This window comes from Lissotriton vulgaris, unplaced genomic scaffold (assembly GCF_964263255.1).
Source record: "Lissotriton vulgaris unplaced genomic scaffold, aLisVul1.2 SCAFFOLD_328, whole genome shotgun sequence".
NCBI classification, from domain to species: domain Eukaryota; kingdom Metazoa; phylum Chordata; class Amphibia; order Caudata; family Salamandridae; genus Lissotriton; species Lissotriton vulgaris.
Window position 1 is genome coordinate 1,452,419 of NW_028243607.1, and position 23,064 is coordinate 1,475,482.

At 45.6% G+C, this 23,064-nt stretch overlaps 1 protein-coding gene across 1 annotated transcript in view; it reads right to left on the reverse strand.

The window, feature by feature from the left end:
* Positions 1 to 23,064, reverse strand: part of LOC147668286 (E3 ubiquitin-protein ligase TRIM39-like) — a 183,137-nt gene that overhangs the window by 78,462 nt on the left and 81,611 nt on the right. Inside the window, exon 3 of the mRNA XM_086948640.1 lies at positions 12,388 to 12,522. Coding sequence (XP_086804766.1) covers positions 12,388 to 12,522 — 135 coding nt within the window. The remainder of the gene's footprint in view (positions 1 to 12,387; positions 12,523 to 23,064) is intronic.

Consider the following 23,064-nt stretch of genomic DNA (forward strand, 5'->3'; position numbering starts at 1 on the left):
CATATAGCTGGGTTCAAACTGGAATGGCATGGTGAGCAAACAAATGATGGATTTAGGCCCAGATCTCTGTACTGGGGTGAATGTATGACATTGTTCTGCATTCTGTCCATCAACTTTTGTTTTTGCGCATACTCAATACAGCATGTCTTCCAGACAGTGCATGCGCTGTCTAAACCCAAAGTACAACATCACATGACAGAATCTGTGATATTCTGAATGTGATCACATTAACTAGTGCAGTCTACATTTTTCTGAATGAGGTCACAATACACAGTCTGTGATATCACTGCATTGTCTGTAATATTCTAATCTTTGTCACATGACTAAACACATGCCAAATTTCACGTACTATTACAAATCATGAATGATTTCCATACCAGACGTCTGTGAAATGATAGGAATGAGGGAGACCGATGATGCTCTGAAGGACATTTGCTGCCCACTTCCTGCATTCTTCATCTACAGAAGAGTTAATGCAGTTCTGTGTAGCAGCTGAGTGGAAAGGGCTCTCTTCTGAGACTTTGCCTCGGATTCCTCCGTCACGGTACACCCAGCTCTACTCTCTCTTCCTGCCAAGATCGAGTGACAAAGACTTTAACCTGTCATCAGCATTTTTGACTGGGGAGTAAGGAGCAGTGCAAGGGACTTGGGTCTTAACAGAGCTGAAGAACCTGGATCGTCCTTGGTGGAAGAGGCAAATTCACTGAGCAGAAGATGTACTGAAGTGTGCCCAGGAGCAGAAGAAGGACTAGAGCTGCCATAACTTCAAACTAGCAGTCAACAGGTACCATCTCCAGCTCCAAACAGCCAAAACAAATGCCCTGGCCCTTCGCCTGGACCCCAGCTCAAACTATAGCAAGGAACTAGTCTGCATCATCAAGGAGTTCTACAACCCCTTGCCACTGAAAAAACAGTCACCCCCTCACAGGAATTCTGCAACGCCCTCGACGATTTCTACACCAAAATCACCACCATTCACGAGAACTTCAACCCCCAACAACAGAGTTCAACAGACCACTCAGCAATCCGAACCCCAAAAAGGCTTACTAAACAGTAGGGAACATCTCTCTGTAGATGCCACTGCCGCCATCATGGGCCCCATCCACTCAGGAGCCCCCAAAGATCCCAGTGCCTGATTCACAGAACTAACTTAAGACAAAATCCTAAACTTACTTCCATTTTGGTATTCGCAGAAGGCACTTACTCATTTTGGTATTCTCAGAAGGCACTTACTCATTTCGGTATTCACAGAAGTTAGGACTCCTAACTTTAGGACTCCTAAATGCCTTCTGTGAATACCAAAAGTCTTAAAGTTAGGATTTTTCTCAGTTTAGGAGTAGTAAAGTTAACTTAAGGACTCCTAAACTGAGAAAAATCCTAACTTTAAGACTTTCAGTATGCACAGAAGGCATATAGGAGTCCTAAAGTTAGAACTCCTAACTTCTGTGAATACCGAAATGAGTAAGTGCCTTCTGTGAATACCAAAATGACTAAGTGTATACCCAAATGGTAGTAAGTTTAGGATTTTGTCTTAAGATAGTTCTGTGAATCGGGCCACCAACCCCTACCACAATCATCAACGCTTTCATCACATCTGCCTCATTCCCTGAAGGATGGAAACATGCAGAAATCAAACCAATCCTCAAAAAAACCCCCATTAGACTCCAAAGACTTAAAAAACTACTGCCTCATCTCTTTACTGCCTTTTCCAGCCAAAGTTCTATAGAAAGGATTAAACCTCTATCTCACTGCCCACCTGGAGAAGAACAATCTTCTAGCCACGTCCCAATCCGTTTTTCGCACAAACCGCAGCACGAGACGGCCCTGATTGCGGCCACTAATGACATCAAGACCCTACTTGACAGGGGAAAGACCGCTGCCCTTACCCTCCTCAGCATTCAATGCCGTGTTCCACCACACCCACCTGCACAGTTGCCACCTAATGGGAATCCAAGGGAAAGCACTCAAATGGGTCTACTCCTTCCTCTACGGATGTACCCAAAGTGTCCGCCTCACACCTTTCACTTCGGGATCAAAAAACATCATCTGCAGCATCCCACAACGATCCTCTCTATCCCTACCCTCAACACTTACATGGCACCCCTGGCCACCCTGGTCAGATCACACGGCATGAACATAATCTCCTATGCTGACGACACTAAGCTCATCCTGTCACTATCCCCAGACCTGACCAACGCCAAATCTAATTTCCACAGGTGCATGACCAGTGTTACAAGCTGGATGCACAGTAGATGCCTCACACTCAACACAGACAAAAAATACTCATCTTTGGAACTAGCAACTCCCTGTGGGACAACTCCTGGTGGCCAACAGAGCTCAGCCTCCAACCCACACCAACGCAAGAAATCTCAGAATAATATTCGACTGCAAGCTCTTGATGAGGAAGCAGATAAAAGCTGTCTCATCCTCCTGCTTTCTCACCCTGCGCTTGCTCAGAAAAATCTTCAAATGGCTCACCTTCGACATCAGATGCACCGTCACCCAGGCCTTTATCACCACCCGCCTGGACTACGGCAACTCGCTCTACGTGGGAATCACTGCACAACTACTAAACAGACTCCAGACCATCCAAAACGCAGCAGTTAGGCTCATCCGTGACATTCAGAGGCACACCCACATCCCACACCCACCTCAAAGCCCCACACTGGCTCCCTGTCAAGAAACAGTGCCAGTTCAAACTGCTCACCCACGCCTACAAAGCAATCCCAACAAAGGGTCCAGACTACCTCAACCACAGGGTAAACTTCCAACAACCTACGCGCATACTTCGCTCTTCATCCCTCTTCCTGGCCCACTCCCCCACATCCACAGAAGCAGGAGCGGTGACCGTGCCTTCTCACACCTGGAGGTCAAGTCCTGGAACAGCCTCCCCCTCCACCTCTGCACCTCCCCCTCCCTGAAGGAGTTCAAGAAGGACCTTGAGACCTGGCTCTTCAACTAACACGGCTCAGCAGCAGCATCATCCTCCCCCCAGTGCCTGAATACCATCAGGAGCGCTATATAAATCCTCCTTGATTGATAGATAGATGAGTGGCCTGCAGGAGGAAATATAAACAGAAGGGATGCTAGCATAGTGTTCTTCAGAAGAAGGAGGTACGAACAGAAGTATTACTAGAAGAGTGCCCTGAATTAGTAGTTAAGAGCTGAAAGGGTACTAGAAGAGTGCCCTGCAGAGGAGGTACAGGCAGAAGAGGTACCATAAAAGTGGCCTACAGAAAGAGGAGGTACAAGCAAAATGGGAACTAGTAAAGTGCCCTGCAGGAGGAGGTACGAGTAGAAGAGGGATAAGTAGAGTGCCATGGAGGAGGAAGCATGAGCAGAAGGGGCACTAGAAGATTGCCATCTGGGAGGAGGAGGTATGGGTAGAAGGGGTACTAGAAGAGTGCCCTGCAGGAGGAGGTACGGGCAGAAGGGGTACTAGAGGAGTGCATGTAGGGTTGCAGTCATCTAGGAAATGAGAACACAGCTGCAGAAGAAGAACAAAGAACTGTGACCACCCCTTTTGCAATTAAAAAACTGTTAAAGGATCAGCTTTTGTGAGGCTCCAACCAATTACTGGATGAATTCATCCCAGAATGGGGTGAGCTGTTGGAGTGAAGAGCTTTAGATGGGAGACCCTCTATAAAATTTTGGGAGAAGAACCAGGCATGAGCAAAGGATTTGGAATATTTGACTCTTTATGACAAGTTGTCTAAGGCCTGCGTGCGGCGCGGCTACATTACAAGTTCATGTCCGCATAAAGACTTAAACGCACTGTTTAGAGGACGACAGGTGGTAAATGGAAAGTATCCTCTTTAGAAATGGAGAATAACTCTAAGAGAGTATGTAAACTACTAAAGAAATAATTGGAAAGGACTTTGGGTTCAATGTTTACAACCACGGAACACATGTTGGCTGTAGAGGCTATATTGATTCACAGCAAATGACTAAACACTGATGACCACTCTCAGAGGACCAGCATTTGTGATATAATACTCTACAACATCAGAGCTTTTAGGAAGAGCTGAACATAGGACTGCTATAGTAATTCATGACCATCAATGATGTAATGGTGTAACCAGAGAGAGAGATGCTCCCTGCCACCCTCGGAGGGACGTCCTGGATGTTCTCTCGCACCACCCTCTAATGCCCTTTACATGGAACTACTTTACAGGAAGCTTTTGGGCTGTAAACAAATCAACCTATTTGATCAGAGCATCATTGTTAAAGTTACAGTGTATGACCACAATAAGGAGCTCTATACCTCTAATCCTATCCTAAGCCATATGGGTGAGGAATCAGGTTGCCGTTCAGGGTGTCATGATAATCCAGTAATACATTACATTTATTTTGCTGCCGACCTACAATAATATCGATGTAATAATATCGAAGGGACAGAATATAGAAGGTAATTAATATTGATTTTTTTAATATCGAAGGGACAGAATTTTGAAGGTTAGTATTATCGATTTTTTTAATATCGATGCAATATCGATGTTCCTAATATCGATTTCTATATGATGTTATGTATATTATTATGTATTTAATATGTATGTGTTCTTTTTTTTAAATGCTATTTTAAGTTAATTATGTATTTGAATACCGTAGCGGGTTGTGGGTTTAAAGGGGAATAGGGTGGGAAGTAATTTAATTATACTAAATTAATTATTAATTTTTAGGAATTATACATTAATTTTAATTAATGTTTGTGTGTAAGTTCTGAAGCGGGTTCTGGGTTTATAGGGGTGGGAAGTAATTTAAATGTAATGAAGTAATCATTTATTTTCATTAATTGGTATTGCTAATTATATTATTGTTAATTAATTATTAATTGGTAATTAATTTTTATTAATTGGTAATTAATTGTAATTAATTGACTAATTGATAATTATGTTAAGTGTTTTATTTTATTATTGGAGTTTGTTGTGCGCTTATAGGGGAATAGTGTGTAAAGTAATTGATATGTAATTACGAAATTATTAAATTTATAGTTGGGTATTGATAATTTATTGGATAATAATTATTAGTTGGTAATTATTTAAAAGTATAATTTTTTGGTTATGAAAATTAATGTATTGTTGTTTAATCATTAATTGGTAATTAAATATTACTAAATAATATTTATTGATATTTTTAATTAATATATGAATAAGTAATTATTAAATGGCAATTCATGTTTGATCATTAATATTTTTGGTTTAGCAAATTATTTAATTGTTCAATATTAAATAATTTGCTAAATGAAAATATTAATGAACATTAATTGCCATTTAATAATTACTTATTAATATATTAATTAAAAATATCAATAAATATTAATTATTAAAACGTAATTGCCAATTACCTAATTGTTCAATATTAGGTAATTGGCAATTACGTTTTAATAATTAATATGCTTTTGTTATGAAAATATTTTATTGTTCAATGTTTATTAATTGGTCATTAATTATTATTAATTGGTATTCATTATAAATGTATTGTTACTTAATTATTTATTGGTAATTATGTTTTTAATAATTATGTATTGGTATTTGTAAATAGTTTAGATTTATTTAATAATTAATTTATTAAATATTTTAAAATATTCATTTATTTATAAGTATGTTATTTTTAACTTCTACTCTATCCAACACTTTCCTTACTGTTGCACTCTCTGGAGTGGAAATAGTAATTTTTACCCCTACACTATCCTACACTTTCCCTACTGTTGCACTCTCTGGAGTGGGAATAGTAATTTTTACCCCTACGCTATCCAACACTTTCCCTTCTGTTGCACTCTCTGGAGTTGGAATAGTAATTTTTACCCCAACACTATCCAACACTTTCCCTACTGTTGCACTCTCTGGAGTGGGAATAGTAATGTTTACCCCTACGCTAACCAACACTTTCCCTACTGTTCACTCTCTGGAGTGGGAATAGTAATTTTTACCCTTACCCTATCCAACACTTTCCCTATTGTTGCACTCTCTGGAGTTGGAATAGTAATTTTTACCCCTACGCTATCCAACACTTTCACTACTGTTGCACGCTTTGGAGTGTGAATAGTGATTTTTACCCCAACGCTATCCAACATTTTCCTTACTGTTGTTTTTTTGGGAGTTGGAATAGTTTTTTTATTCCCTCTGTTAGTTTGTATTGTTTTAGCTAATGTAGTATATGATTAAAAAAATATTAAGTTAATTTAATTTGTTAAAATTTGTTTTACATAATTATTTAATTTTATTTATGTTAATATTTTGTGTACAGATGTATTTGTAATGTATCATATTTTTAATTATTTATAAGTTATTAAATAAATATTAAAACTGATTAATTATATATATTATATGTATGTTTAATCATTTTTAAAATAAATTATGTATTTTACTTATTAATTTGAAAAACTATAAAATATTTTTTACTATGTTTATTATATTTATAAGTATTATTTAGTTTATTTTACATATTTTTGTAATTTAAAAAAACGATTTTTTTTTAAAAACGATATTTTTGATATCGATATTTTTTTTCTCAATATTTTTGTACTTACCATGTTTTAGATAGGATGTCGATATTGTTGACATCGATATTATTGCTCCGATATTTTTGTATGTCGATTTTTTGTCTTTCGATATTTTGTCAGACATTCTAGATGTACACCCTAAGAAGAGAGCAATGCACGCAAAAGTAAGTGGTCCCCTGCATCAGGAGAAAAGTAACCACTTTAGAACAGAAATGCTTTCAAACTTCTGTCCAAAGCTCTTATGCTTGTCCATGGTGCGCTCTACAAGTCTGGGCCTCAGTATCTCAGAAGTCGGTTCTCGTTTTATGTGCCACCCCGGCAGCTCCATTCTACTGGTCAATGCCTCGCTCTTGTTCCCAGGTATCGCCTTGCCAGAATGGGAGGCAGCTCCACTGGAGTATCTAGGGGGAGTCGAGAGGGGAGGACCACCCCAGGCGGCACTATTGTGGGGGACGCTGCGCACGTGGCACTGGTGGCCCGTTGCGGCGGCCTTTATAATTTATTTCGGGACACTGACACTACTGTCAAGCACAGTAGTGTCAGTGTCCCCAAATAAATTATAAAGGCCGCCGTAACGGGCCACCAGTGCGGCGTGGGCGGCCCCTTTGAAGACGTGCAAGCACACGGTCTCACCTGACCTGCTTGTTGTAACTGCTGCAGTGCTGCCAATTGCCGCTGCAACAGACGTACCGCGTTTGGCCCGTTGTGCGCATTTTCTTTTTGGAGCTGGGGCGGCGCCTCCGAAGTCACAGTGTCAGACATTTTATTATCATTGGCTGCCAGCCCTGAGCGAATGGGGACAGGAGGCGCACTTGCGCAGCATGACTGGGCTTTATTGGCTAGTGTGCCGCACTGCACACACCACCAAGTGTACCTTCAAGTTTGGGTTTCACTCAGGACCGTCATTGGTTGTGCGCGAAAGCGCTACCAATGACGGCCCTGCAAACTTTATTGTCCAAAGCGCGCCTGCAGCAGTAAAGCAGCAGCACATGTGTGCTGTAGATATTCACTCAGTCTGTGGGTCTCTCTGCACAGGCCGTGGTGAAGTGTGTCTGGGTTTGCTTTTTCACACTGTCACTGTCTCGTCACTGTACTAGATGTACAGTAAGTCCCTGAGTGAAACCAACGCGGCAATGGACTTCAACAGTCCCACTTCGGAGACAGATGGAAATTCAAAATCAGCCCCGAAGCAGACAGGCAGAAAGGTACAGGATGTTGACAAGGGTGGAGGAGGGCTGGGAATGAAAAGGGAGGAGAACTAATTGAGGAAATATTATGTGAGAGAAAGACGTAACTGCTCCTAAATATTGTCAACCCCCCAGTACTATGCTCCCATCAAAGACTATTTGAATATTGTGAAATCCTCTATAGGCAAAGCAGGCCTCTCATGGATACTCTCATAGATACTGAGAGAAACAAGCCTGAATACTGCATGCCCCACCTAAATTACACGAAGCCCTGCATGCATGAGCCTCTTCCTAATGCTGAGCAAAGTCACTGTGCATTCTCTGTCACCCAGTGTGACTTCCCCCACCCTGCTCCTAAATTCAGTGCCAACCGTCCCCTAAGTCTCTATGTTTATAACTTTAATCCCTACAGTGGATACAACTTTTCAGTTTCTGCACATTATTTACTAATCACTGTTTTCTGGTGTGTTAATAAAAGTGATCAAACTGAACTACACCAAGACTACAAGTCCTAAAATTAACGAACTAGGTAAATTAAGTACTAAACCAGAAAATGTGTTCTTTTCATATGACTCTTATGATAACCTTAATATGTCGCTATACTTAATTAATATACCTTGTGTGTAGCCCTCTCCTACCAATGATTACCCTGTGACGTTCCGCTGAATTTCTTTAAAAAAATGTACCGAGCAGCCAGGGGGTTGCCTGCCCGAGGGCATCTTAGTGGTTTAGTTCCACTCAAGGACCATATTCAATCCTGGTCTGCGGGCTTGTTATTTCTGTATATATGCAAACAGTACACTATGATTATACAATAGGTTGCTATGTTGTGAATAAACATGTTTGGAATCGGAACAAATCCACGTGTTTCTCTGCAGTACACTTTGGCACGTAATGCATATGTCTCTCTTTGGTAGGAACTGTGCCAGCATTGCTAAAATAAAGATTCTTGTTTAGTGTTTTTTTTACAGATACTTTTTGTTAAATGAAAGATCGGAAATATATAGTGGAAACTTTTGTTATCACGTGAGATGCTGTGAGCCCTATTTATTTATTTGGTTGTTTTTTATCATGCGGATTAGACCGCGAGGTAATGGAGTGCTTTATTTAGATGTATACACAGATTAGTATTTCCTGTTACAGTATTCACGCCATTGTATGGAATAATGTAGGGTGTCATCTCACTGTGACAACGGGGTATGTTTGATTGACCATTTAGCAACATCTTTTTTTTCCTTACCAGAGTGGCACCTCCTCTGGTCGAGGTGCAACCTTTCATTGCTGTTCTGTGGCAGAGCTTGGCACGCTTGACTGGCTCTAGGCAAGGTATTTTTGCAAATACTCCTACACCTTTGCCCCCTTCCATCCCTCTACCCCCCACCCATGCTCTGTCCCTAGGCAGACATTGCCACTGCCCAGGATGGAAAACATCTTCCCTACCCTCCCCATGTGTTGTGGGGGGCAGAGCGGCCGACCAGGCTGTAGTAGCGTCTGAGCAGCATTTGCAATGTCCCAGTGCTGCTCAAGGCATGGGTTGACTATGGAAGCCTGTCTCTGGCCTGTTATTAAGCCGTTTCAGGTGAGCAATGGCCGTACACAGGAGCAGGGAGGCACCGTCTACATACTGCTTACATGCTATCATTTGCGTTGCCAGCAGCAGAAGTGTGAAATGCGGCGCTGAGAACAGCTGACACACTGGCCGCAGTAATGAACAGGTCTTTAAAAAATTAATCGAAGAGTAGCACTGTGCTTTTATTTTGATGTATGTTCTTCCTTTGTTCAAACAATTATATTGAATGGTGTTCTTAGCGCAAACTGGATATATTTTTTGTCTTAATAAATAGCAATTGCTTAACCGTTGGCCATTTATGTATCGAAAAAGAGAATCAACTAAAGTTATTTTGAAAATGAGTCTTCTATTACACTGCAGCCATTGGGTTAGGAGAAAGGCTGATGATGGTCTGCGTTGGGCTTATTTTGGGCTTATACTTGAGCGGCTTTGGGCTTGGGACGGGTCTCAAAATCTGGTAACACTGGCTCTGGACATCATTTTGGCCAGCTCACGTGGGACCCACCCCAAACAGTATTTGAGGCCCCAACAACATTCTTTTGTTAGCCTCCTAGCAGTGTTGCAGGGCAGACTGGCAGAAAAACAATAACATTGATTCCTGTCTTTGCCTACTGGCCCACTGTATCCTCCTATTGGCAATCAATCAAATCAGATGCTGAAGAGCATCACTCCGTGAAATGCGTTAGTCTAACGCCTGATGTCACCTGTGCATTCAATTGTTTAGCCTTGGACCGTGTCATGTATGTGCATGTAACTTGCATGATCGAGGTAACTATTAGCGGCGATACGTGTCTCTTGGACCTCTTTCAAGTGCTCGCAGTCCTTTTTCCCCAGCATCCCTCCCCCCCAGGGGCGACAATCTGAGGGATAACCCCGGGCCTCACAAGCTCTAGCTACGCCTCTGGGCAGCTCCCTCTCGGTCAGAGCGACCATGGCTTGGAATGCTCTGTCCTTTGAACTGCGGAGCACAGGCGACCTTAGGTTGTTTAAAAAACACCTGAAAACTTTAGTTATTCAACTTTGTTATTCAAGTAATCCTTCAGTCTGGCAGGTCTATCTACGCCATGGGTACTCACAAACTTTCTCTCGGGGGCCAAATTTACAGTTTGGTTTGTGTCCGAGGGCCGCATCGGTGGGGGCAGGGTCAGTGGGGGAGGGGGAGGGGCTAGAGCAACAACATAAAACTGACCATGAGGTTGATCATAGGTCCCTGCAGCGGACGCCTTCGTCCACTGAGCCGTCCCGGCATACACACATCTCTCTCGGTCTCCCTCCCTCTCTCTAGCTCTCTCTCCCTCTCACCCTCCCTCTCTCCTGTCTTCCTCTGTCTCACTCCGACTGTCTCACTCCCTCTCTCTCACTCCCTCTCTCTCACTCCCTCTCCGTCCCCCTCCCTTTCCCTCCCTCTCATTCACTCTCTGTCTCACCCCCTTTCCCTCCCTCTCCGTCTCCTTCCCTTTCCCTCCCTCTCACTCCCTCCCTTTCCCTCCCTCTCTGTCTCCATCTCACTCCCTCTCCCTCCCTGTCCGTCTCACTCCCTCTCCGTCTCACTCACTCCCTCTCCCTCCCTCTCCCACTCATTCACTCTCACTCTCTCCCTCTCTCTCACTCGCTCACTCCCTCCCTCTCACTCCCTCTCCGTCCCCCTCCCTTTCCCTCCCTCTCACTCACTCTGTCTCACCCCCTTTCCCTCCCTTTCCCTCCCTCTCTGTCTCCTTCCCTTTCCCTCCCTCTCACTCCCTCCCTCTCTGTCTCCATCTCACTCCCTCTCCCTCCCTGTCCGTCTCACTCCCTCTCCGTCTCACTCCCTCCCTCTCCCTCCCTCTCCCACTCATTCACTCTCCCTCTCTCTCACTCGCTCACTCCCTCCCATTCACTCCCTCCCTCTCACTCACTCCCTCCCTCTCACTCACTCACTCACTCCCACTCACTCCCTCTCACTCTCTCCCACTCACTCCCTCTCACTCACTCCCTCCCACTCACTCACTCACTCCCTCTCACTCATTCTCACTCACTCACTCTCTCAGTCACTCTCTCACTCCCTCCCTCTCCCTCCCTCCCTCTCTCTCTCCCTCCCTCCCTCCCACTCCCTCTCTCTCACTCCCTCCCTCTCACTCACTCACTCCCTCTCATTCACTCCCTCCCTCTCTCCCTCCCTCTCTCTCTCTCTCTCCCTCCCTCCCTCTCCCTCCCTCCCACTCCCTCCCTCCCTCTCACTCACTCCCTCTCACTCCCTCTCATTCACTCCCTCCCTCTCACTCACTCTCTCTCATTCACTCCCTCCCTCTCACTCACTCCCTCCCACTCACTCCCTCCCACTCACTCCCTCTCACTCACTCCCTCTCACTCACCCACTCCCTCTCACTCACTCACTCCCTCTCACTCATTCTCACAACTCTCACTCTCTCCGTCTCCCTCTCACTCCCTCCCCCTCCCTCCCTCTCTCTCACTCCCTCCCTCTCACTCCCTCCCTCCCACTCCCTCCCTCTCACTCACTCACTCCCTCGCAGCCCCCACAAAGCAGCAAGAGTCTCTCTCGCTGCTGCAGACACTTTAAAAAAAAACTCAGGAAACACAGTTATGATGTCTCGGGGGTCCGCGGGCCGCCAGGGAAGGCTTGCCGGGCCGCCACTGGCCCGCGGGCCGTACTATGAGTACCCCTGATCTACGCCCACACAACTTGGCCATCGCGCCGGGACACTTCCGAGTAGCTGTGCGCGCTACAAATAGCGGATAACATAACATAACATTTGGTATAATTCTCCAGGATGTTGACTACCATTATGTTTTCCATTTTTTCCTGCTTTTTTCACATTTTGCTCCTTGGTCGCCATATGTTAATTACTGTCATTGGAATTGCTTGGTGTGTTGCATTAAATTGTATATAACACCATAAGAGGTCACTGTACATTCCACTGCTTGTATATTGAATTGGGCTTTCAGCATCAAGTAAGACAACGTAAATTATCGAGGCTGTATATTGTGTGCGGCTGTTACAGTGCATGGGGTCAGTATGCATTGACCCTACCCGAGAGATCATGTGTGTTCCGTTCATACATTTAATGCTACGCTCAAAATATGAATATTTCACTTACTTCTTTTGTCTTATTTCCCACACAGTATCTCACCTTCAGGAGTTCCCATGCCGGCGCCTCACACTTCTTTTCTATCTCAGTTATCAGGGCCTTAAGAGAGGTGATTTGATTGGACAATTTGGTGATATTTGCATTTTCTACCATGGTCATTTTCTTTGTCAGGGGCTTCTAAAACAAATAAAATAAACAGCTCAGCTGACCATGCAATACCCAGTATGCAACGAACAAAACATGAAAATGCATTCCGATTCTACTGAAACATTCTATCTTTCCTCCTGATCAACCCATAATTTCAGGTGTGTGCGCCCATGTGATCTAAAGTAAATGTGCTATCAACTAATTAACTCCCCGCCCATCACCTTTGACTCAGTTCCTAATTATAAAAACCGCTCAAAACTCAAACTCCCACAGTGCATTCGGCCAGAGTAACCAAAAACCACTCTCTCGTTTCCCAGTCATTTAAACTCCCAAGTGTCCAAACGTAAAATGTCAAAAATAATATATTCTAAAAATACAGGCAGAAACACATAAATACATCCAATTAATGAATCCACTGGTGTTGAGTTATATTTGTTGAACAAAAATACTTATTACTAAAAAAAATACTAATAACACTTCCAGATACTGAATTGCGACTGTTCATTATAAATGTTCAATGGTGACACAGTGAACACCACTCCATTTTTTTCTGTCTCCTAGGTGATGAATATTTAAATTTCTCCATCTTCAAAATCCCTCTGTTCTCATCATCGATGGGGTGCAAAACTCGTTGAGGCGATGAATTGCAAAAGCAGAAAATCTCTTGTTGCTGATGTGCTCCTTCCCTTTAGTGTTGAAACTGTAATTTGAAAACTGTTTAGTAAGTGTGTGCGAACAGTGGCTGAGCATCGCTTAGTACTTTCCCTTCTACCGTCTTCTTCCCTTGAGCTATCAGGTGAGGGGTGTCACTCTGTGTCTTAGAGCAGGAGTCTGTGTGTTATCAGGTGACGTATGTCACATCGTAGCTTAGAGCAGGAGCCTGAGTGTTATCAGGTGACGTATGTCACACCGTAGCTTAGAGCCGGAGCTTGTGTGTTATCAGGTGTGGTATGTCACACTGTAGCTTAGAGCTAGAGCCTGTGTGTTATCAGGTGAGGTATGTCACACTGCGGCTTAGAGCAGGAGCCTGTGTGTTATCAGGTGAGGTATGTCACACTGTGGCTCACAGCAGGAGCCTGTGTGTTATCAGGTGAGGTATGTCACACTGTGGCTTAGAGCAGGAGCCTGTGTGTTATCAGGTGAGGTATGTCACACTGTAGCTTAGAGCAGGAGCCTGTGTGTTATCAGGTGAGGTATGTCACACTGCGGCTTAGAGCAGGAGCCTGTGTGTTATCAGGTGAGGTATGTCACACTGCGGCTTAGAGCAGGAGCCTGTGTGTTATCAGGTGAGGTATGTCACACTGTGGCTTGGAGCAGGAGCCTGTGTGTTATCAGGTGAGGTATGTCACACTGTGGCTTAGAGCAGGAGCCTGTGTGTTATCAGGTGAGGTATGTCACACTGCGGCTTAGAGCAGGAGCCTGTGTGTTATCAGGTGAGGTATGTCACACTGTGGCTTAGAGCAGGAGCCTGTGTGTTATCAGGTGAGGTATGTCACACTGTGGCTTAGAGCAGGAGCCTGTGTGTTATCAGGTGAGGTATGTCACACTGCAGCTTAGAGCTGGAGCCTGTGAGTTATCAGGTGAGGTTTGTCACACTGCAGCTTAGAGCAGGAGCCTGTGAGTTATCAGGTGAGGTATGTCACACTGTGGTTTAGAGCAGGAGCCTGTGTGTTATCAGGTGAGGTATGTCACACTGTGGCTCAGAGCAGGAGCCTGTGTGTTATTAGGTGAGGTATGTCACACTGTGGCTTAGAGCAGGAGCCTGTGAGTTATCAGGTGAGGTTTGTCACACTGTGGCTTAAAGTAGGAGCCTGTGTGTAATCAGATGAGGTATGTCACACTGTGGCTTAGAGCAGGAGCCTGTGTGTTATCAGGTGAGGTATGTCACACTGTGGCTTAGAGCAGGAGCCTGTGTGTTATCAGGTGAGGTATGTCACACTGCGGCTTAGAGCAGGAGCCTGTGTGTTATCAGGTGAGGTATGTCACACTGCGGCTTAGAGCAGGAGCCTGTGTGTTATCAGGTGAGGTACGTCACACTGTGGCTTAGAGCAGGAGCCTGTGTGTTATCAGGTGAGGTATGTCACACTGTGGCTTAGAGCAGGAGCCTGTGTGTTATCAGGTGAGGTATGTCACACTGCGGCTTAGAGCAGGAGCCTGTGTGTTATCAGGTGAGGTATGTCACACTGTGGCTTAGAGCAGGAGCCTGTGTGTTATCAGGTGAGGTATGTCACACTGTGGCTTAGAGCAGGAGCCTGTGTGTTATCAGGTGAGGTATGTCACACTGCAGCTTAGAGCCGGAGCCTGTGTGTTATCAGGTGGGGTACGTCACAATACCTTAGAGCAGGAGCCTGTGAGTTATCAGGTGAGGTATGTCACACTGTGGTTTAGAGCAGGAGCCTGTGTGTTATCAGGTGAGGTATGTCACACTGTGGCTTAGAGCAGGAGCCTGTGTGTTATCAGGTGAGGTATGTCACACTGTGGTTTAGAGCAGGAGCCTGTGTGTTATCAGGTGAGGTATTCACACTGGCTTAGAGCAGGAGCCTGTGTGTTATCAGGTGAGGTATGTCACACTGTAGCTTAGAGCAGGAGCCTGTGTGTTATCAGGTGAGGTACGTCACACTGTAGCTTAGAGCAGGAGCCTGTGTGTTATCAGGTGAGGTATGTCACACTCTACCTTAAAGCAGGAGCCTGTGAGTTATCAGGTGAGGTTTGTCACACTGCAGCTTAGAGCAGGAGCCTGTGTGTTATCAGGTGAGGTATGTCACTCTGTGGCTTAGAGCAGGAGCCTGTGTGTTATCAGGTGAGGTACGTCACACTGTGGCTTAGAGCAGGAGCCTGTGTGTTATCAGGTGAGGTATTCACACTGGCTTAGAGCAGGAGCCTGTGTGTTATCAGGTGAGGCATGTCACTCTGTGGCTTAGAGCAGGAGCCTGTGTGTTATCAGGTGAGGTATTCACACTGGCTTAGAGCAGGAGCCTGTGTGTTATCAGGTGAGGTATGTCACACTGTGGCTTAGAGCAGGAGCCTGTCTGTTATCAGGTGAGGTATTCACACTGTGGCTTAGAGCAGGAGCCTGTGTGTTATCAGGTGAGGTATGTCACACTGTGGCTTAGAGCAGGAGCCTGTCTGTTATCAGGTGAGGTATTCACACTGGCTTAGAGCAGGAGCCTGTGTGTTATAAGGTGAGGTATGTCACACTGTACCTTAGAGCAGAGCCTGTGTGTTATCAGGTGAGGTTTGTCACACTGTGGCTTAGAGCAGGCGCCTGTCTGTTATCAGGTGAGGTATTCACACTGGCTTAGAGCAGGAGCCTGTCTGTTATCAGGTGAGGTATGTCACACTGTGGCTTAGAGCAGGAGCCTGTGTGTTATCAGGTGAGACATGTCACACTGTGGCTTAGAGCAGGAGCCTGTGTGTTATCAGGTGAGGTATGTCACACTGTGGCTTAGAGCAGGAGCATGTGTGTTATCAGGTGAGGTATGTCACACTCTACCTTAAAGCAGGAGCCTGTGTGTTATCAGGTGAGGTATGTCACACTGTAGCTTAGAGCAGGAGCCTGTGTGTTATCAGGTGAAGTATGTCACACTGCGGCTTAAAGCAGGAGCCAGTGTGTTATCATGTGAGGTATGTCACACTGTAGCTTAGAGCATGAGCCTGTATGTTATCATGCGAGGTGTGTCACACCGTAGCTTAGAGCAGGAGCCTGTATGTTATCAGGTGAGGTACGTCACACTGTAGCTTAGAGCAGGAGCCTGTATGTTATCAGGTGAGGTACGTCACACCGTCGCACTGTAGCCTAGGGTAGGAGCCTGTGTGTTATCAGGTGATGTTATGTCTTCGGCCCATGCAATAATGCAATAATGCTGCACGTTTTCCTTACACTGCCTGCTTTTTACAATAACCTTTGCCATTTTTGGCCATAGCTGCATGCGTGACAATCGTGGACCAGTTTCTTCACCATGGCAGTTAAAGTCTCCCAACAAAAGAAATTTGTTTGAGGCGAGTACGTGGATGGCTATTTGTTCTATCAGCTGGTCCATGAATCTTCCAGCTATCTGTGGGTGATAAAGTGACTTTAAAAATTCCCAATTCTATACTGTCGTTACTTAAGGTGGAAATCCAGTTCACATTGAGGTGGTGTTTAAAAGCTATGGCTATACCTCCCCCTGTTTTTCCTTCCCAATCCCAATGTAAAAATGTATAGTTCTCTGGGATAGTCAAATTTACCAGTGGGTGATTGGAGGGATTCAGCCAAGTTTCTGTGAAGAAACATACTTCAGGGGAATGGGAGGTGATCAAATCCCATATTTCGAAAGGGTGTTTTGCTAATGATCGCACATTACATAATATACTGTTTAGACCAGCTGCTTCTCGATCAGCACTCTGCCTAGAGTTCAATGAACTAACTGCCATCAGATCTCTTTGGAATAGACAGCGTCTACAAGCTACTGGACCTTCCAGCGTACTAGGGAACTTCCGAGTACAGCATATGTCTGCTTGGCGTTTGGCATGTTCATGAGCTCTGATAGTAAGCAGGGTTTTGGCCGAATATGATATGTGAGTCGAATATGAGGAATTTACCTTAGTTTGGGGAAAATCCCTGGCCTCTGGGCTCGGTTGGGCACGGACGGGCGCAGATGGGCTTGCTTTTGGCACGCCCGCTGCGCGCATCTGCTGCACTTGCGCATTGACACCCTTGTTTATGTCGTCCGCTGTTGCCAAAAACTAGCCAGCAACCCTTCGGTACCCTCAAGATGCTGCTTGCTCCACCGGCCGCCTCTAGGGTCGCACAATCCTCTCACCGCCCAGCGCCTCAATCCGCTGTGTTAGGGTGAGTGGGGGGTTACCATACTGCAATTTTAGAGTTTCAATTGTGACAGTTTAAAAATAAGTGCAAAATACAACAACACAGTGTTGTTCAAGTTTGAACCCTTTAAAAGGATATACTCCTAAGTGAGCATATCTTCTTTATAATTCATTATTTATCATGCCGAGGATGAAAATTCCAGGGCACTAAACATTGCAGTGAACGTCAGACAAGCGTTACTCTACAATTATTATACTATGGTCTCCCGGCTGGGGGGGGGGGAAATTACCTTCGTTGTTGAGGTTCACGAAGCATACAGGACAGAGGTATTATATTCCTGGGTTACCTTCCCGGCTGCTGATAATGTTACAAAACTATTTCACACCTACACTGAGGATGAACTACCGGAGTAATACACTCCATATAAGGACATAGAGGTTCCTCTCACTTACCAAAAACATATTCATTGGTTTGAAGGTGCCCTCCCACACACTACAGAAAATGTAAAACTCAGTCCGCTCAGTAATAATTGAGCAACATGGCCAGTCTTAGCTGCATATACACCTCATCCTACTTCTGCCAATTTACCCACAGCAGAGATACGAACAATACACAAAGATCTAGGGCCAGATGTACAACCCTTTTTTGCGGCCGCAAACGGGTGATTGGCCCGTTTGCCACCGCAAAAAAGGTTCTAGTCATGTAAAAATGCTATTTTGCGAGTGACGGACTCACAAAATAGCATGTGCGACTCTCGCTATTAGGAAGGGGCATCCCTTCCTAATAGCGAGTCACCATGCGAGTCACCATACTGCTGTTTTGGGGCTGCAAATTACCACCTACTTCAAGTAGGTGGTAAAGCACGTGCAAACAGGAAGGGGTCCCCATTCCCATAGTGAATGGGTGCGTAAAGATGTTTTAGGAGCAGGCAGTGGTCCCATGGACCACTGCCTGTCCTTACAAAAATGAAACTGAAAAGGTTTCATTTTTCTTTTCTAAATGCATCCTGTTTTCCTTTAAGGAAAACGGGCTGCATTTAAAAAAGATACAAACTGCTTTATTGAAAATGCAGTCCCAGACATGGTGGTCTGTTGACCCCAGCGGGCAACCATCAAAGGGAGTGCTAGCCATTCCCAATGGGGTCGCAAATTGCGACAGCCTCATTAACGGACAACTACCTCCAACTCAACGCCGGAAAAACCGAGGTGCTCCTCCTGGGCCGCAACACCAGCCTCTGGAACGAGCACTGGTGGCCGTCATCCTTAGGCGACACCCCACTCCCCAAAAACTGTGTGAAAAATCTGGGAGTCTGGGTCGATGCCAACCTTAGTTTCCAGTCCCACACTAAAAAGGTGGCAGCCACTTGCATAGGCCTTTTAAGAAACCTCAGGCCCATACTTGGGCTCTTCGATGCCAAGGCTCGCCAGCTCATCATCCAGGCCACCATTCTATCACGCCTGGACTACGCTAATGTTCTCCTGCTGGGAGCTAATAAAACGGAAACAGCCAGGTTCCAACGCATTCAAAATGCGGCAGCCAGAACGCTGGTTGGCCTCCCACGGAGGTGCTCAGCCAGAGCCACCATCCGCAAGCTCCACTGGCTACCGGTGGACCACAGAATCCAATTCAAGGCCTTAGTCATGATCTTTATGATCGTGAAAATGGGAAGCCCCCCGTTGCTTCGGAGCCTTGTCCAACCTTACGTTCCTGGTCGTGCTCTCCGCTCTGCCAACCAACTCCTTCTGTCAATCCCTAGGTTTCGACTCTGCCGAACTGGAGGCCGCTCGTTTGGTGTCCTCGGCCCCAAACTGTGGAACGATCTCCCCCTCAGCATTCGCACTATCGACTCCCTCCCTGCTTTCCGTAAAGCAATCAAGACTCACCTCTTCCCCGCCGCCTAGTTTCCCCCCCCCCCTCAGATCAGTTTGCCTGTTCTTAGCGCCGGGACACCCCTTTGCCGGGGTAGCTGATGCGCTTCACCAAATCTAGAATAGAATAGAATAATATTCATGAGGCATGCAATTTACGACCCCATTGGGAATCGCACACAGTGTCTGCTAGAGGTTTTCCCCTCCTGGGCTGGAAAATCCCTGGTGCCATTTGTTCATGACGAGCTCAGCTCGTCATAAGCACACGACCAGTGTACTGCATGACGAGCTGAGCTCGTCATGAGCAGCGAAGGGGTTAAGTTTAGCGAGTTGCAAATTGCGAGTCGCAATTTTGCGCTATTTGTGACTCGCTAAACGTAATAGTCGTACATCTGGCCCCTAGTTACTATATATAGAAATCTTACACAATTCATTATGCGAACACTAACAGTTAACCCTGCAGAAATGGCTAACGCTGCACAACCACATTTAGCCACTACAGGTATCAGCCCACAAACACTGAATGCAGTTAGGGGAAGAATTCCCTCCAGTCAGGAGCAGATTCCGTTCTGAACTGCACAAAAAACAAGTCAACTTGAAGCAGTATTTCCCCATATGGAACCGCAATAAAACACAGAATACTGACTATTTGCTTGCTGATGGGTATGGCTCTCCCTGGTGAAGACTGCACAATTTGAGGTGCAGTCTTCGCTGCAGTGTATACCAGAACACATGGTACACCATCTATAGCTGTGTTACCTGAGGAACTGAAGCAGGTTCAGAACGAGTACAGGACAGCACCTGCCCTGGACTTGGGGATGAAACTGATGGCCAGCATCGCCACTGTATCACCATTATGTTGAGCAACGTAAAGGGGGGAGGCAGCAGCATTGGCTATACACCAACGCTTGAAGGATCTTACTCCTGCACAACAGGAGCGAGAATTACAAACAAATTATCAAAGAAACCTATGCTACGCTAGTTAGAGATAATTTGGGAGTCAAACCAGGGATACCACAACTAAAGAGTAATTCTGAAAAGGATAACTCTAAGCAAGCACCCGATTCTTCAACTAAGAAGAAGTGGGATAATAAAAAAATTAATAATAAAGACAAGACAAAATCGCGGGGTGGGTCTCCTCAACAGGAAGACACTGAAAATAAATATAATCTCAGAAACCGTGATAACATTAGACAGCCTGACAGGTATCAGGATACTAATACACATTCTTCTCGTTTGTTTCAGGAGTCATTCCATAAACGTTCGGAGAGAGGTGGACGGCCAGAGCAAAGATCGGAAAAGCACGTGAAACCGAAGGAGAAGTCACAACACTCGTCTGACATTACCATAAAACAGGAAGGTAAATCAAAGCCTCAATTTAAAAAGAAGAAGGTAGCCGGAATTAGGATCATGATTCAGAAAAGGGGGTGGTGATGAACAGAGTGTCTGAATTAAGCAGACCACTCTTACCCAGTCCAAAGATCAGGGCTTGATCCATCACCGTTTTATAGCTCACTGCACCGTCCCAGCTCAGAACCTGGCTACATGCAAATCAGTCTGTTCCTGTCCCAGTGCATGATGGGAACAGGGCAAACCAAACTACCAAGCCAATTCTTATACTGGGAAGGAAACAAGCTTCCGGGGGCCGGTTTCTGGCATTTCAGCCGTCGTCGGCCCGGCTTGCTTGAATCCTGATGGTGCAATGAGCAAGGGACTCACATCTGAGTATACCCTTCCACGCTTATGTTGGACAAAATGATTCAGAAAGGGGGTGGTGATGAACAGAGTGTCTGAATTAAGCAGACCACTCTTACCCAGTCCAAAGATCAGTGCTTGATCCATCACCGTTTTTTAGCTCACTGCACCATCCCAGCTCAGAACCTGGCTACATGCAAATTAGTCTGTTCCTGTCCCAGTGCATGATGGGAACAGGGCAAACCAAACTACCAAGCCAATTCTTATACTGGGAAGGAAACAAGCTTCCGGGGACCGGTTTCTGGCATTTCAGCCGTCGTCGGCCCGGCTTGCTTGAATCCTGATGGTGCAATGAGCAAGGGACTCACATCTGAGTATACCCTTCCACGCTTATGGTGGACAAAATGATTCAGAAAAGGGGGTGGTGATGAACAGAGTGTCTGAATTAAGCAGACCACTCTTACCCAGTCCAAAGATCAGGGCTTGATCCATCACCGTTTTTTAGCTCACTGCACCATCCCAGCTCAGAACCTGGCTACATGCAAATTAGTTTGTTCCTGTCCCAGTGCACGATGGGAACAGGGCAAACCAAACTACGAAGCCAATTCTTATACTGGGAAGGAAACAAGCTTCCGGGGACCGGTTTCTGGCACTTCAGCCGTCGTCGGCCCGGCTTGCTTGAATCCTGATGGTGCAATGAGCAAGGGACTCACATCGGAGTATACCCTTCCACGCTTATGGTGGACAAAATGATTCAGAAAAGGGGGTGGTGATGAACAGAGTGTCTGAATTAAGCAGACCACTCTTACCCAGTCCAAAGATCAGGGCTTGATCCATCACCGTTTTTTTAGCTCACTGCACCATCCCAGCTCAGAACCTGGCTACATGCAAATTAGCCTGTTCCTGTCCCAGTGCATGATGGGAACAGGGCAAACCAAACTACCAAGCCAATTCTTATACTGGGAAGGAAACAAGCTTCCGGGGACCGGTTTCTGGCATTTCTGCTTAATTCAGATACTCTGTCCATCACCACCCCCTTTTTTAATCGTTTTGGCCACTACGAGTGTGGAAGGGTATGCTCAGACATGAGTCCCTTGCTCACTGCACCATCAGGATTCAAGCAAGCCGGGCCGAAGACGGCTGTAATGCCAGAAACCGGTCCCCGGAAGCTTGTTTCCTTTCCAGTAAAAGAATTGGCTTGGTACTTTGGTCTGCCCTGTTCCCATGATGCACTGGGACAGGGTCAGGCTAATTTGCATGTAGCCAGGTTCTGAACTGGGATGGTGCAGTGAGCTAAAAAACGGTGATGGATCAAGCCCTGATCTGTTGACTGGGTAGGAGTGTTCTGCTTAATTCAGATACTCTGTCCATCACCACCCCCTTTTTGAATCATTTTGGCCACTACGAGTGTGGAAGGGTATGCTCAGACATGAGTCCCTTGCTCACTGCACCATCAGGATTCAAGCAAGCCGGGCCGAAGACGGCTGTAATGCCAGAAACCGGTCCCCGGAAGCTTGTTTCCTTTCCAGTAAAAGAATTGGCTTGGTAGTTTGGTCTGCCCTGTTCCCATGATGCACTGGGCCAGGGTCAGGCTAATTTGCATGTAGCCAGGTTCTGAACTGGGATGGTGCAGTGAGCTAAAAAACGGTGATGGATCAAGCCCTGATCTGTTGACTGGGTAGGAGTGTTCTGCTTAATTCAGATACTCTGTCCATCACCACCCCCTTTTTTAATCGTTTTGGCCACTACGAGTGTGGAAGGGTATGCTCAGACATGAGTCCCTTCCTCACTGCACCATCAGGATTCAAGCAAGCCGGGCCGGAGACGGCTGTAATGCCAGAAACCGGTCCCCGGAAGCTTGTTTCCTTTCCAGTAAAAGAATTGTCTTGGTAGTTTGGTCTGGCCTGTTCCCATGATGCACTGGGCCAGGGTCAGGCTAATTTGCATGTAGCCAGGTACTGAACTGGGATGGTGCAGTGAGCTAAAAAACGGTGATGGATCAAGCCCTGATCTGTTGACTGGGTAGGAGTGTTCTGCTTAATTCAGATACTCTGTCCATCACCACCCCCTTTTTGAACCCCCCCCTTTTTGAATCGGAATTAAGATCAAGCATGCCCAGAATACTGAAGACTCTGCTTCTGAGTGGGGAATGGGCAGTAAGGATGCTGGACAGCACGGCAGATATCACAATAGTTCACCAGA